General features: G+C 40.1%; 1 protein-coding gene and 1 long non-coding RNA gene across 2 annotated transcripts; both read right to left on the reverse strand.

The window, feature by feature from the left end:
* Window positions 1-2,420: 2,420 nt before the first annotated feature.
* On the reverse strand, window positions 2,421-5,696 carry LOC111322870 (uncharacterized). The gene is made up of 3 exons (XM_022926085.2): window positions 5,330-5,696; window positions 3,633-4,327; window positions 2,421-2,915 (listed from the first exon to the last, which is right to left on the reverse strand). Exons 1-3 carry the CDS (start codon window positions 5,622-5,624, stop codon window positions 2,571-2,573), a joined length of 1,335 nt encoding a protein of 444 aa, XP_022781820.2. The 5' UTR covers window positions 5,625-5,696; the 3' UTR covers window positions 2,421-2,570.
* Window positions 5,697-13,667: 7,971 nt separating this feature from the next.
* Window positions 13,668-15,928, reverse strand: LOC111322820 (uncharacterized). Its single transcript, XR_002694107.2, has 3 exons — window positions 15,723-15,928; window positions 15,463-15,526; window positions 13,668-14,857 (listed from the first exon to the last, which is right to left on the reverse strand). It is a non-coding gene; the product is annotated as an uncharacterized LOC111322820 (long non-coding RNA).
* Between the last annotated feature and the right edge of the window lie 11 nt (window positions 15,929-15,939).

Consider the following 15,939-nt stretch of genomic DNA (forward strand, 5'->3'; position numbering starts at 1 on the left):
GCTATTTATGCAATAGCAAAAATCAGACCTGAAAAAAAATCAGTCCTCTACTGCGAGGATCGGGCATCATACGTATCTAATACCGCAGTTCAAAATATATGAACTTCATATATACATTATCTGATTTATCATCACGGGTTTATTACGCATCAACTTAACGGCCTGCTCCCAGTTGGCTTGTTAGCTCGATTGGTAGAGCGCTGCATTAGTATCGCAGAGGTCAGTGGTTCGAATCCCGCACAGGCCTGATTTTTTTCAGGTCTGATTTTCGCTATTGCATAAATAGCGCTCTCTACTGCGAGGATCGGGCATCATACGTAATGCTTGATTAGTTAAGGGTGCTTTCAAGCAATCGAAATTTAATAACCTCACAGCGGTTTTTAAAAATTGCAAATATGTATATCAAAGAGTGAACGTTAGTTCTTACAAAGCGTAACCAAAGGAGTTCTAAGACACGACTCAGTAACCCAAAACAAGCAGCAACTACTCTACTAGCTTCGCCTTGCGAAGTTCCAAAATGCAACATCGCATCACACGCACAATAGTAGAGCACCATCTAAAGTGTGATTAAGGGATCCCTCAAAGAAATGCACCTTACACTCACGACTTTTCATAGGATTCGATTCAAAGGCTACAGACAGACGAATTTTCTGTTTATATTTAAAGGTGCCTATTTTTTTTAAAGGTGATTTTATCAGGAAACAGTTGCTGAAGTTCTGCACAATTTATTGTTATGGTGAACAGTATATGGTTCAGAAGATTTCCAGGCCACAATGTACTAACTTTCTAATCAGGTATCAACTTTCTAGAGTACTAAACAGTTGCTCCATTCAAACGAAAAAAGATACCGTAGTTCCTGTACCACTTCAGAATTACAGTGAGAATATAATGGAAGCACTATCGAGCTAGAATATTTGGCTTTATTACACGACTCAGGCAGTCAGAGGGCCAATAACTTAAATCAACTAATCAAAATGCTCTATTGCCAGTCAATATTCTCTCCGTATTGGACCGGGGACTAGGGAGTTTAAGCAAATCGCTACGGCTGGCGCTGCTACGGCTACCGGAAGTAAAATTGTCCAGAAACGAGTCATTGCGCATGTCAGTGGTTCCCATCCAGCCGTAGCGGGAAATCCTTCTACGCGAGTGGGAAGGTTTCGGCGTAGTCTGTGGTACGTGAACTTATCTCGCTTCTTTCTTCGCTTTATACATTCTCCTGAGCAATTTTAACTATTGAAATACACTTAACATCTTTAAAAATAGCTTATCGGGAATATTTATCAAGCTTGCTGTCCCTTACCGAGTGAATCTGCCTTTATTTTTGCCGCCGGGTTTGTCGAAGGATCGAAGCAGTGTGCACATGGAGAACGCAGCGAACGCAAAGTGAAATGCGTAGGTAGAAAGTCTAACTTTTCCTTTTCAAACCTCAAAGACTACTTGAAATTCAAATAGGTGAAGCCAAGGAATGACGAGGGTTATGAGGGACCGTGTAGAAACTTTGCTTTGGTGTTTATAAGCTCCAAACTGGCAATTTTACAACACGTAAGCTCAAATATTTTAATTTATTCATTCACTGTACACAGGATCGCTTACAATTTTTTTTCCAAACGTTGGAATCCCTCGTCCCTTTCAACGAAGTCATTTTGAGTTTTTAGACGTGCAATAAACTACCGCGAAGACGCTTAATTTATTGGTTTTACACTTCTCAGCCGTACTAGGTTTGTAGTTCGCGTTGCTTAAAGTTGAATTTTGGCGGGCTACGGCGACGTACTCTCCCCAAGCCTCGTCAACCACGATAGCCGTAGCAGCGCCAGCCGTAGTGATTTGCTTAAACTCCCTACTGTCCCGAATGATACCGCACTTGTGTCCCTTTGAACTTCAGTCGTATAATAAATCTCTTATTAACCAAGCTTGCTCGGGACCGTACTGGAAGAATATCGGCCCTCACGCTTGGTCAATAAGATATATATAATATTCTCCATATTCGAGATGGGCCCATGACAGCTGTTGAATACTAGTCAACCACAGCTGAGCGTAATGGTTCATTGGGTGACTCGTACTCGGTCCATCTCATCACGAGATGAATATTAGTAATATATAGTCGACACCTCGCGATCCACACTAGGAGTAGCAACATCGTGCGACAAACATTTCACTCCAGGACAAGGTTTAGCTGAAAGTTAAATACCTTTATATTACAGATAATATACAGCATTTTACTCTTTATCTTTGAGAAAAAGCTTCCTTTGAAAAGGAATGGATATACAAAGTGAATAGCTAACCGTTTGAACAGTAACCGTTTGATCAAAAACTAACATCGCTTCAATCCTGGGAAGCCGCCTCTCTGAGCTCCTGTCTTCAACTACTGATGGGTAAAGTCTGTACAAGATGTCCATCACTGCAATGGCTTATCTTCATTTTCACAGCATTAAGCGACCAGGAGATTCCCCCTCAATGAGACGTTAGTTCATCGTTATTAGGCCGCTCCGTCTCCCATCTTCATCTTGTAGGTTTGATGGAGTGTGTCCTACACATGCCAGAATCTGTTGCTCTGTACGGGTTGTTCCTATCTAAGGAATTCGACGTAGTGCCCGGAATTTGTAACGAGAGGTTCTGGACCTATCAATGTCATATGCTCTGGGACGAGGCTGTGGTGTGATGCTGTCATCGATAACATAACATCCATAGAGGGATCGGTTTTCTTTTTTCCATTGACCACAGATGACTTCTTCCGGTGAATGTTTCCACTGAGGGTTACATTCGGCTGAGGAGGAAACCGGCACGCCCAAGTTTAATAGATTGGAAATGGGCTCATCGACTGAATTTTGGTCAGAGGAACATGCCATACCAGCTTGGACCTCATAAGGTAAGCAAGACAGCCATTCTTTCCGTTCGTGTTCACTTGATTTGTTTACCTGTAGAGAAAGAGTCAAACAGTCGAGTCACGGTGATGGCCTATATCTTTCCAGCTTCTAGTCACTAGAACCACAACATTAAAAGCTCTCTCTAGCTCAGTTATGGTCGAAATGGCGCCAGTAAGACCGAATTGATTGCTTTAATAGTTTAAGTAGAAACATGTTAAGCATGCATGAACTGATAAATGAATAAATACTAAACTTCACTGATGTTCTCAACCGAAGTCGCCAACTATGAGGGTTTTCAAACAGAAAAATCTCGGACACAACAAGAGCAGTCCAAGAGACTTACTCGGTTAAAACCTAAAACTTCCGATCAAATTCCCCACCAATTAAGGTAAAATTATGTGTGAGTTAAGTCGTAAGACCTTACCGGCAACATCACCTCAGAAGATTTTTCTCGTTTTCCACGCGCGAAAAGAAAGAGTATAGCAACTTCCCCCTGGATGGGATGTTAGTCTACGGCAGGCTAACCCGTCCCCGGCAGGCTAACCCGTCCCCGGCAGGCTAACCCGTCCCTTACAGGCGGTAACCGGTACATTTTACCGCCTGTAGCATCCCTTATTACTACTCTTGGAATTCTTGAAAATGTAAAAGATAAAAAGGATTGCCCTACCAGTTTGAAAATTTTCTCACCTGTCGTGATTTAATGAGGGAGAATACTGACATATCCTACAAAAATAGGAATTAAAATTTTGCATGACTAAAATAGCTCACCAAACTGGGTGAATTTATGGAATTTTCTCCCATCTTTAAAGACTTCAACTCTTCTTCTGTTCGAATGAGTCGTTCTCTCAGTGCACTTATTTCCGCGGTGCTCGATTCGTACCTCTCTTGGCATTGTCGTGCGCTTTTTTCCACGTTCTCGTAAAGGGCCTTGAACGCTCCAACCCAACTCTTCAGTTGACGTAGCTCCGAAATGGCTTGGTCTCTCTCCATGTTCAGTTCACGATTCCGACTAGTAAGGTCTTTGATTGTTTTGAAACTGCTTTGCTGCAGGGCTATCGTTTCAGATAATTTCATGGACTGCCATTGTTCCTCGTCAAAACTCTGTGAAAGTTTTTTCATCTTGTTGAGTAGTTCTGCATTCTTCTTCCTTTCTTCCTCAACTTGAATTTTCAACTTTTTGGCTTCTTCCTCGGCGGACAATAGCTTTATCAGCAAAACAAGGACACACGCATGCCTTTCTTTCGCATACTTTTTACACCCTTTTTCTTCATTTTGCCTCGGATCGTAGCATGCTTCAGGCGCTTTTTCCCCTCCTCTCACTGCCTTTACTTGCAGATACTGTAAACATTTCTTACTTGACTTAACATCCAATACAGTTTTCAGTTCCTCGAGAAGGGTATTGGGCTGTTGGTTCCCCTTCAAATGAATGCCAAGGATGTCTATTGCACACTCGGAGGTAAGATCTGTAAGTCAAGATGAATAAAGATAATGAAAAAGACTATCAAATAAAAGAATCAATAGCCGTTGAGCTTTGGTGGGATTTTTCGTTTTCACTGCGCTACGTCGGGCCCGAGCCATGCAGAAACATGGAAAACCTCTCTTCCGGTAACGCTATGATTTGTTAAGATTTTCCAAAGTCATTAATATGAAAACTATTTCAAGAGGATTCCATATTATCAAATAACCCGTTTCGTAAACTTTGCCCCGTTTACTAGGGATAGAGTTCTAACGAACTAGACTCAATTGAATTTTTTATGGCGACCATTTTACAATAGACCCTTCCACGGTTTTATCGGCCATATTGGTTGGGGGTCAAACAAAACCTCGTTGCGTAGCAACGAGCCATAGAATCTCTTATGATAAGAAGAGGAGCATCGCTACCCTCGTTTAAATTTTCGCTTTGTTCAGGAACAAAAATTAATATTCATCGCTGAAAAAGAAAAGACATCAAGACATCATTGAAAAATTGAGCTTGGAGCGATTCGAAAGGTGTTACAAAATTCTCTTGAAAGTATTTGCTGATGGAAGCGTCTAGATGACAAGGTCATCAATATCGAAAAATTGACATTCTACTCGGGAGGCTTTGAAGAATGAGGTATAATACAATAGACGCTATTCTTATTCAATGACATGTAAATGATGTGGCCAGGTATTCTGAAGTTTAGAATCAACAATCCCACGCTAGGGTGGGATTGTTGGTTTCGGCTGAGTAACCATAGTCATTCATGTTATCACGAGCTATGCAGTCGTGACCACGTCACGTTACTTCGCCCTATAAAAAATCATCAGTTTAAACGATCGGAGGTTCAATAACCAAAAAGCAAATACCTAGTTAATCATCGGAAGTGGTGACTGTCTACCCAAAATATAAGCAAACGTCGAAGCTTTGTTTTGATAACATTTATAGGAGCCTGAAATTATGCTCCAAACTACCTTGATACATAATCAATGAAAGTTGTCCTTACCTGGTGTAGGTCTCTGTCTTGTTATCTTTTCGTACAATCCTGGGTTTAAGTGTTTCAAAATATCAAGGAAATGCTGCAGACCTTTCGTTCCTTTAGTCTCTAGAATATCCAAAAGCTTGCTGGCTTTTCGTTCATTTGTTATCTCTGCGTTTACAATCTGACAATCCTCGGCGTCGAAAACGGCCTTGCTGCGCAGGTGATCAAAAAGAACAGATCGGTCGACACGAAGTTCTTGAACAATTTTCACCCGGTGGCTCCTTAAGTTCTCCCACATATCCTCTGCTGGGTAATCCATGGCTCTACAGCAAGTCTGCTATGTAGTCAGCGTACATGAATATTTCTACTAAGAATGCAATGTCACGTGACGGGACTTTCCTCGCTGTTGATGTCGGCTTCGCGCCTGCGCGAGTCGCTGTGTAGAAATATGTTCTAAGAAAGAATTTTCTGGTAAACTAAATAATTAATTTTTTTTTTTCGCGGAAAGTGAACTATTATGTTTTTAAACACCAAGTGATTTGTTAGGAAGGATTGGAATGTCAAACAGGAAGAGCAACGCGGAAAACTTATTTCTCACCAGATGATAGACTATGTCGCATGATAGGCTCCAGACATGATAGGCTCCACAGAAAGCAGGAGAGTGTTGTCACTCTCTATCGCTTTGTCCATCTCAGCAATAACAAAAGAGCACTTTTGGTTTTGGGACTTTGTTTAATGTTAACTGCTAGCGGAACAAGCACATCGATAGAGTAGCTCTTCGGGCGGAAACGTCTAGAAAAACCATTAAAGGGGAACGGTTTTAGCATTGCGTGTTAGTTTCGAGCTACTCACAGAAAAAACAGGCACCACGAGATTTCCTTGTAAGGAAAAGCCGAGAACTAGATGAAAGTCAAGGCGATTGGGAACAATGAAGTAAACTTCTGAACAATAAAGTAAACTTCTGAACATAGTTGATGACGCAAATTGTAAAAGTTAAGCAGTTCTAATGTTCTGAAACCTTATACTTTAAGCTTTCAGTGCTCTACATGGAATTAGGCGGAATACACGGACTATGGGTCTACTGTCACGGAATCAACTTCCCCTAGATTTTCTTTGAATAACACGATGAATTTAAAACATAACCAGGAAAGGAATGACTCAAGTTCGATACTTAACATTATCAGATTAAACTAATCTGTTGCTGCCACATAAATTGAAACAGTACTTATCTAGTTGTAGAGTCATCGATGTCCCTATGGTTTTTAACTCTTTTACACCGATTAACAATTCTAAACAAGTGGAAGTATGTGAATTACATGAAGTTGCTCCAAGTAACTATAAATCTTCAATGAAGTAATTTAATCGCAGGAAGCTTCGAAGAAACATTCAGTTTCTCCCAAATGGTTTTACCATTCATCCTAACAATTAACTTTTTTCTTAAAAACGACTCAAGTGTGGTGTCTCTATAGGGAACGAATCTGAATACTAGAACACAAAACAGGCTTCAAAGTGGAAATGAGGTACAATTTCAGTTTTAAATGAACAATTTCTTAGTTTTCTGGACAATTTCTCAGACAAACGAATTATCATAAAGAGAGTGAATAATCAAGAGTTTTTGCTGAGTGAGAAGGAAAATTCCTGACAAAAATGTCTCAAATAGTTCGTGTGAGAACAGAAGAGAGCGATCAAATTTTAACGAGGGTGCATCTAAACAGCTGAGCTCGTTCTCATTAGATGGTTTTAAGGATTGTCACGCAAGGTCATTCAGAGGTCAATGATTAGAGTGTTCTCGCAAAGCTCATAGCTAGATACAGAAACAAAGACTTGTTAATCGACTAAAATTTATTTCAATAAATTGAAATTGTAGAAGCTTTTTTAAAAAAAGGATACATCTTTAAAATCAACAAGAACGCTGTCGAGTAGTCTAAACCAAAGAGAGACCTCAACTGCGTCAATGATGAAATAAACATGAGGTGTATTCACAAGAAGCTACATAACGAGCACTTAGTAATCTATATCCACTCCTGACGTCTATTGTGTTAGTTGGAGTCCGTGCGTTCTGAGAAATGACGGGTTTTTTTTTCTCTAACTGATGATATGAAGTTTTGACACAACAATGATCGTCTTTACGCAAGTACCCAGTATTTAAAATTTTCTCTTTTCTTGATTTGAATACCTTTTAATGAAATAATTATAACACTCGGCTACAAATTCTCTGAGTATTCCCGAGTATGTTTATTGTACCAATAAATTCACAACTATTTCATAAGAGCAATAGACCGCAATGTAAACCGGTTTACCGGCGTTAAGACCCGGTTGAGATGTTGCTTGAACATAAGCCGTGTTGGAAAACTCTAGAAATCAGGAGTCAACTGCTGAAGAAATAACGATTCCAATCTTCCGTTAATTTCGCTGTAAGGTGATTCCTTTCGTAATGGTTCCAAAAACGAGTCTTTATATCAGTTATGGCGATTATTTCAATAACTTGGACAGTTATTTGATACAATCATGATAAAATTCACCTGGTTAGTAATAAATAAAATCATGTAAGTTTTTGTTTCAGTTAAAAAGCATCTTGCTACAACTCAATCAAAGCCACAGATCTGTTTGACCTGTGGTCCATTTTCAGTAAGTGTTGAAACTAATCACTACTGCTGACAATATTGACAGGAAGTGTTCAAGTAACTAAGGTTACGTCATATTCACCGTAACCAGAGGCTTCCGTCGACGTCAACAAATTTGCTATGTCCAATTAAGGTAAGATGCTAATTACCACCAAAAGGTTATCGATTGTCAGTAGGGGATAATTGTTATGTTAATTCTAACATCGCTGGCTGAATTGCGAAATATTCAATAAAGATGTTGTTTTGATAAACTATCAGTTACCTGATGTTGTTTCGTTTTATTAACTTGTCTAACTGTTGCCGTTAGTAATCGATGTTGGATCACAACTTTAATAAGCGTATCAAGAACTGTAACTTCCAACCGGCCTGTTGTAGCTTTCTGTTTAGCTTACTTTCGCTATCGTTTATGTAAACTTGTACAAGCGGGATTCCCACGTAGGCAATCGTTCTCATTGAAATGAATTAGTTTAATTGGTTTACATTACCTAATCCTTCTGAGCGTTGTGGTTTAGGTTCACGCCCGATATTACATCACAATTATGCTCAAGATTACGTGCTAGTACATTTAAAAAACCATCTACGTTGGAAAAGTTTTGGTCTCCTTGCTCTCCGGTGTGTCGTTATATCCTTTGGTTGTAACAGATCCCAAAACCTTTTAGTCTCCCTCGCAGCCGTTTTTTTTTTGGATGTCACGCAACGCTCCCCCAAAAGAACGGCTGCAGACAACCGAACTACATTCCTTTCTCCGAATTGGCCAATCACAGCTCGGTTTCCATTTTCAGGAACCTTTTCGCGCCAGACTCACATTTTGAGACTCGTCCAATCAAATATCGTTTTCTATCGCGATCCTCATGTGGAAAACACAAGACAAATGGCGGTGCTTGAAGGAGCTTTTCGCAAAGCGTCGTCAAAGTTCAAAATTTTCGAGCTTAATGCTTACCAGAAGCTTGCAATTAGAAAAGTTTTAGTCGAGAAAGAAGATGTTTTTGTTAAGCTGTCTACAGGATCCGGGAAATCGTTAATATATCAAGCACTCCCGCTCGTGTTTGACCATGTTACCGATGAAAGTGGTCATATTATTGTTGTCGTTGCGTTGTACCAACGTGCGGAAACACTCGATAATTCGGGCCGATTTCCTGTACCGGTGATAAGAAGCCACGAACATAACTAATCGGGTTCGCTCCAGCTAGCAGCGGACTGGCAAATGAAGAAGTACAAGTAGTGTAGGAGACGTTGGCCGACCTAAATTGCAGTGTTCTCGAAGCCTTCGCCCGGTTTGTCGACGGCAAGCACGCGCTTTTTTCCTCCTGATCTCCATCTGTAGGTCGAAGCAAGCGTTTAGCCCTTGGCCTCGATTGAAAGGCGTCTTGTATTTCGTTTTGATTATTGATGTAATTTACTTTCTCTTATATATTCTGACTTTTATAATCTGTAGTAACCTCTTGAAGTAGTGCGAATAAAGAGTTTCAGTTCAGTTTTTAGCTTCTTCTACTTTCTCAGTTGCTCGCTGAAACTTTAACAACCGCTCAGACAATGAGAAAGGAATGTAGCTCGGTTGTCAGCAGCCGTTCTTTTGGGAGAGCGTTGCGTGACATCCAAAAAACGGCTGCGAGGGAGACTAAAAACCTTTAGGAGCTGACAAATCCGTTGCGGCAAGCGAATATTTCCCTGCACTTGATAATTTATTAGGACACAAGCTTTTAACGCCCCAAAACTTATTGCCACATCGCTGCAAAGAAGAGGAAGTATCTTAGAATAGTATTTTTTCAATTTATCTCGTTAGATCAGTTTTTGGGTGCTTTAAGATATTTTACCCAGTTTCAGCAAAGTTTAAAGGCGGCATTACATGGCATGAACTAAAACCCAGACGGTAGACGGTGGATAGTAGACGTTAGACGGTAGACGATAGGCGATAGGCGATTGACGGTAGACGGTAGACGATAGACGATAGGCGATCCTGATAGGCGCTAGACGGTAGACGATAGGCGATAGAAGGTAGACGGTAGACAATAGACGATAGACGATCCCGATAGGCGATAGAAGGTAGAAGATAGACGATACACGGTAGACGATAGACCATGGATCCTGTGACGGAACTCAAAATTGTCACGTAATCGCGTTAATGTCACATAATTCTTTCTTTCGCGCGGTTTTACCGTACGAAATTCAGAATTGTCGTAAGAGAGCCCGAGCCGAAGAAAAGAAAAAAATTAACTTCAATTTCTTCGGCTCGAGTTCTCTCGCGACAATCTGAATTTCGTACAGTAACGCCGCGCGAAAGAAAGAATTATGTGACTTTAACACGATTAAGTGACAATTTTGAGTTATGTCACAGGATCCATGGTCTATCTTCTACCGTCTATCGCCTATCGGGATCGCCTATCGGGATCGCCTATCGGGATCGCCTGTCGGGATCGCCTATTGGGATCGCCTATCGGGATCGCCTATCGTTTACCGTCTACCGTCTACCGTCTACCGTCTATCGCCTGTCGGGATCGCCCTTCATCTATTGTCTATCGTCTACCGTCTACCGTCCACCCCCTATCGGGATCGCCCATCGTCTATCGTCTATCGTCTACCGTCTATCGCCTATCGGGATCGCCTATCGTCTATTGTCTATCGTCTACCGTCTATCGCCTATCGGGATCGCCCATCGGGATCGCCTATCGTCTATCGTCCACCATCTAACGTCTACCATCTACCGTCTACCGTCTGGGTTTTAGGACTGGCCATGTAATGTATCGTCTATCGTCTGGGTTTTAGTACATGTCACTGTTATCGGCTCTGATGCGTGATACATGAAGTAGGCTAAGGCGTCGCAAAAAATGTAGAGTACGAGCAGGCCCTCCTTTTCGGAGAAGTCTGTCGCGCATCGGCGTCACTCCAAGAGTTCCCCGCTGCGCGCTAACCTGAAAAACGGGAGGGACTTCTCGTAGTCTACAACAAATGTAACGCCGACAATAAGAACTATTTCCTTTGGGCAGCAAAAAATCCCGATTTTTACTAACACTTTCGCGGCGTTTCAAAGTTTTAAAACACTGTTAGTGTTTACCGGTAATCTTGTTTAAGGGAGATTCCTTAAACTTAAGATCGATTCGGAAGTGCTAACCCGTTAAAACCACCCACGTTGGAAAAGTTCTGGTCTCCTTACCCTTTTGCGTCTCTTTGGATTGTTTGGTTGTAACAGACCCCTAGGAGCTGAAAACTCTGTCGCAACGCTGAAGTGTAGTTTTCCCCGCAGTTGGTGATCTGTTAGGAAACATGCCATTATGGCCTCGAGGCTCATAGTCATACGATTGCAAAATGAAGACAATTTAAAGAAGTAAGACTAAGAAGGTATCTAAGAAGTATTTATAAACTGACACCTTAGGATCAGTTTCTGGACGCTGTATCCATGCTGTGTGTTTTAAAGATAGTGCTAAGCAGTCATTTTACTTCCCCAACTGATCAATTATTGATCGAATGATTAATCGAGTTACCGATTGATTAATTTACCAATCAATGACTATGAAAGGCCCTATTTTATACCTATCGTCTTTTCTCATGATGTTTAAACTGCATTGGATCTAAACCTTGACAGTCTATCCACTTTCATTTCCCTTCCCTCAGCGTTGAAAGTTTTTTAAACAAAAAATCGTTTCTGTCACCAATAAGACGCGAATGACTTATAACTAATTTTCCTCAACAAGAGTAATTTTAATGTGACAATTTTCTTGTTTTTCAAGCGGCCAATTATTTTGAAACAAGTCTGTCTCCTCTAGCCATGGTTATAGAAACAAGTTCTGTGAGGGCAGTTTGCGAGCAATCACTTTTAAATCCCTTCCAGGGCTTTGAAAGACTTTTAAGTCGTTTGAGTCAAATCGCCTTTATCTTAACTTTCATCCCTTAGAAAGGTTTAGCATGGGAAATATAAAAAGCTCGATTTGCCCACCGTTTCCTGTAGGATGTTTAAACTTTATGACAAAAATATTTACATTAGACGTGAAAAAAATAAAACGATGACAAATTGCCATGTTACAACAGGGTTATTTCAACGAGGAACTAGGGAATTAAATCAGAGTTCGTTTTCATGTTCCGTTTTAGCTTACTTTTCATCCGTTTTAGCAAACTTACTAGCAGACTAGTTCAAGGTTAGACATGACGTTTACGACAAACAACAACAACGGAAAATGATGTAAATTAAGCTTCTTGCCGTCCACTTTCAAGTGTTTGGACACGAAGGTGAACGGGAAATTTTTCAGTTTTTCTGGGTTCTTCGAATATATAACATATATTTTTTTTACAATTTTAAATTGAGTTTAGGAGCGTGCTGTTGTTACAGAAGTCGCTCCCTCAATTTTAACACCTAACTTTTATGTTCATTTTACACACTCATTCCCACCCTTGCATACGCTTTGTTCCTTTTTTACCCACTGATCACGAGTTTGCTCATCAGTGGAGTGGGAACCCATTTTCATGGGATCCCATACATCAACACCAAGGGAAGCCACAAAGGTTGCTAGTGAAACTACTGGTTAATATATTTAATACTATACAAACAACAACGGAAAATGATGTAAATTAAGCTTCTTGCCGTCAACTTTCAAGTGTTTGGACACGAAGGTGAACGGGAAATTTTTCAGTTTTTCTAGGTTCTTCGAAGGTTAGACGTAACTTTTAACGTTTGCCATTGCCGTCAATGAAACTTCTCTATCAACAGAGCGCGGATACGTGACGAACTGATCGTCAAAAGTAAACTACAGAAACTGATTTTGAACCTGTGTGTTTCAGATAACGGTTGACGGCTTTTACCAACTAAGCACATTCTTGTGGTGTTATCTGTTCAGTATCAAGGAACTACATGAAAACTGCTGATATAAGTTCAGGGAAGTACACAGCCTTCTGGAAAAATCATTGCGCAACTAATTTCGACGCATCAGCAAACAGTTATGTCCTAAAAAGGTGATCACCCTGGAAAGATGACATGTCTGATCCAAAGGATTACAAAGGATCTAATTCTGATTAGTTTATAACGTAATTCGTAGATTGGTACTATTTGACCTTTTTAAGGCTCCCTCCCCTCGAGTCGTTTAAGTTTACGGAATATTTCGGATACATTAAGAGCGAGACCCATTTTTTACTCATTCCTGCCTCTATGAGATGCATCTCCATTCGGGATTTACTTTTGAAAAGGAAGCCAAGATCTTATTTCGTGAGAAATATGTTTTCTAATCATTAAGTTGGAATGTTTGATTGTATTACATGATCTTGGTACTCAATGTTCTCTAGAGATCAAATATATATACTGAACAACAGGTGACGAAACGTGAAGGTAGAAAGATGTACGTATCTTTGACGTAAGGAAGAACACTTGTAGAGGTATAACACTGACATTAGCACTGATATTGAGTAAGGACTTTCCCGGTGACCGTGCAAGAAGTATCCTCGAAGCAATAGGGGATCCCCTCTATTTCCTCTGAAGCTGAGCACACCAAACATTTTCATGTCCATGTTTCTCACCATGGTTACAGTGAGAAGTTTGCGTCAATTCCTAGGTACAGACACCTGTCGCATTACGCAATATCTGGCTGCAAAATGTTGTTACAATATTAACATCTTGTCAAAGAAGGGAATAATCACGTACCCTAGAAAGGTGTGCCAAAAATTGGTAACTAAGTGTTTTTCGGGAAAACCACAAATCGAGACAGTGGGACACCCAAGAAAACGGGGCTTTTCGAAATGGACGTGACTGCCATAAAGAGTAGTATGCAACCTGACGGAATGTCTAGCAGGTTTAATTTTTTTGAAATGTTTAAGTGTTTACCCAACGTCTCCCTATTCAACACATTCATCAACACTTCTAAGACATGCATCTCCATTTGAGATTTACTTTTGAAAAGGAAGCCCAGACCTAATTGATTGGATTAATATTGTAAGAAATATACAACTTTTTTTAGAGACATGTTTCGGCATCCTTATGCCATCTTCAATCGATCAATGAGTAACTGAACGTGAGTAATTATATAACAGGCAAGTAGATGAATAAAATATTTACAGTATGATGTAATTCAAAAGCGGGTACTAATTACAGCGTGACAACAAACATATATTTACACAATATTTACAGTATGATGTAATTCAAAAGCGGGTACTAATTACAGCGTGACAACAAACATGACTGGGTGTGAACTAAAATGCTAGAAAAGTGTTAAAATGCTGTAATTGTTTGTTAAGTTCAGGTTTGATCTTACTCATATAAAAAGCTCCTTTGAGTTTTAAATGAATTGAGTTGTTGGCAGAATCCAGAATACTAAAGCAAGAAAGGGAGTATTTGTTCTTACAAGACGGAGATGTGTTAAAATGCTTAAAAATATGCGAGTTTTTATCGCTTTCCGTGTGCTCCTTTATCCTAGAAGAGTAGTGGCGACTAGTTTCGCCAATATAACGGGAATTACATCCCGCACAAGAAAATTGATAAACTACCATCGATTTTAGAGCATCAGGAGTACGATCTTTAACAGTGAACATGTTTTTAATTTTGAAAGAAGTGAAAACTAGTTTGACATTTAGGCGCGATCTACAAAAGCGCTTAGTGATTTGTCGGAGTTTAAGGTTCGCTATTTTAGAATAATAGCCGACAAAAGGGAGTTTAAAGTAACGTGTATTATTGTCATCAATGTTCCAGCTATTTTGATTGGATTAAATCCATCAGTGATGTAACCAACCCACAAATAATCGGGGAAAAAACTGGCGGGAAAGCGACAGAAGTAACTGAGCAACGAGTGAATTCTTAAAAAGTAATTAAAAAAGCGATGCTTTGCACATGGGGGCGTGATCATCGGCGTCCGATTCCCCCTCCCTCCCCCCCTCCCCTTCCCTCACACACAAACACTTGTCATCACTTCGTACAGAGCGTTGACCCACGGATGATGAATTGTTCCTGAACTTCCTGAAATAAAAAGATAAAATGTTCAACCCATTTATAACTAAGATAATCACACAAATATCACTAATTAGCGAATGTTGAATTAGTATTGTTGTACAGGATGGCTAAGCATTCGAAATTCGAGAGACTTAGACAGGTTGTGGATGGCTCACGATGGAGAATGTTTACAGACTGTCGCTGATCACTTTCAAATTAGCCTTTCAGTTTTTCAAGATGAACTACTTTGACGCAGCGTCTTTGAGCATAACATCTTTAGAAATGACGAGTAATTAGAAGTGGACATCAAATGAATTCTATCGATTAGCATAGACAGCCTTGATCAATAAAAGGACCTAAACATAACAAATAAAGTAAAGTCCTCAATATAATAAACTAAGGTCTGGATTTTAAACAGGCCTATATCAGTGGAACTACTTCATTCATTGTGTAGGCCTCTGTTGATAAAAATCCAAAACGAATCCACTGAAGCTCACTCTCGAGCCAACGCGAGCATGTGTACGTGAGTTAACAGTATATCTCTGATAGTTTGTTTTAGCAAACGTGCTCAGCTTCTTATCAGACATCTATTGAATCAGACATTTATTTTAAAAACCAGACAGGTTATATACCGGTTGGCTGCGTTCTTCAGTTGCCCGTAAGCAAGACCGTCGCTCTGTTTAGGTATATGCTGATCTGACAGGGTGTAACCAAAAGAAATACAGAAATTAATTATCAGTTCATTTGCTGAACAGCTTTAAAAATTGGAGTAATCATAACGTCGTCTGAACTTCGTTTCCAAGAAGCTATCGACTGAGACAACTTCCATATACGATACCGAAATGCGGAACTTCAATTCTCTTGATAGAAAAAAAAATGCATATTTACATACATTTACAATGTAAGGTCGACTACACCCACGCACATGGTGTACTTGCGATGTTTGAGCCAGGTCGAGGACACGAATTCTCTAAGGACTCAAGCCTACATTCAATAAGCACCCAATCTGCCTTTTTTTTGGCTCGAACGGTGAACTGTACGGAAATTGCCTCACAGTGGAGAACTACATTGTACATTGTGTATTTACTTTAACACACCACACCCTCCGC

This window comes from Stylophora pistillata, chromosome 10, assembly GCF_964205215.1.
Source record: "Stylophora pistillata chromosome 10, jaStyPist1.2, whole genome shotgun sequence".
NCBI classification, from domain to species: Eukaryota; Metazoa; Cnidaria; class Anthozoa; order Scleractinia; family Pocilloporidae; genus Stylophora; species Stylophora pistillata.

What these genes read in the sequence shown, in the direction of transcription:
- LOC111322870 (XM_022926085.2), bottom strand. Translation starts at nt 5,624, where the DNA reads ATGGATTACCCAGCAGAGGATATGTGGGAGAACTTAAGGAGCCACCGG. An exon ending in AAGACAGAGACCTACACCAG is followed by an intron (nt 4,328 to 5,329) that starts GTAAGGACAACT and finishes CTTGACTTACAG; the next exon opens with ATCTTACCTCCGAGTGTGCA. An exon ending in CCATAAATTCACCCAGTTTG is followed by an intron (nt 2,916 to 3,632) that starts GTGAGCTATTTT and finishes CTTTCTCTACAG; the next exon opens with GTAAACAAATCAAGTGAACA.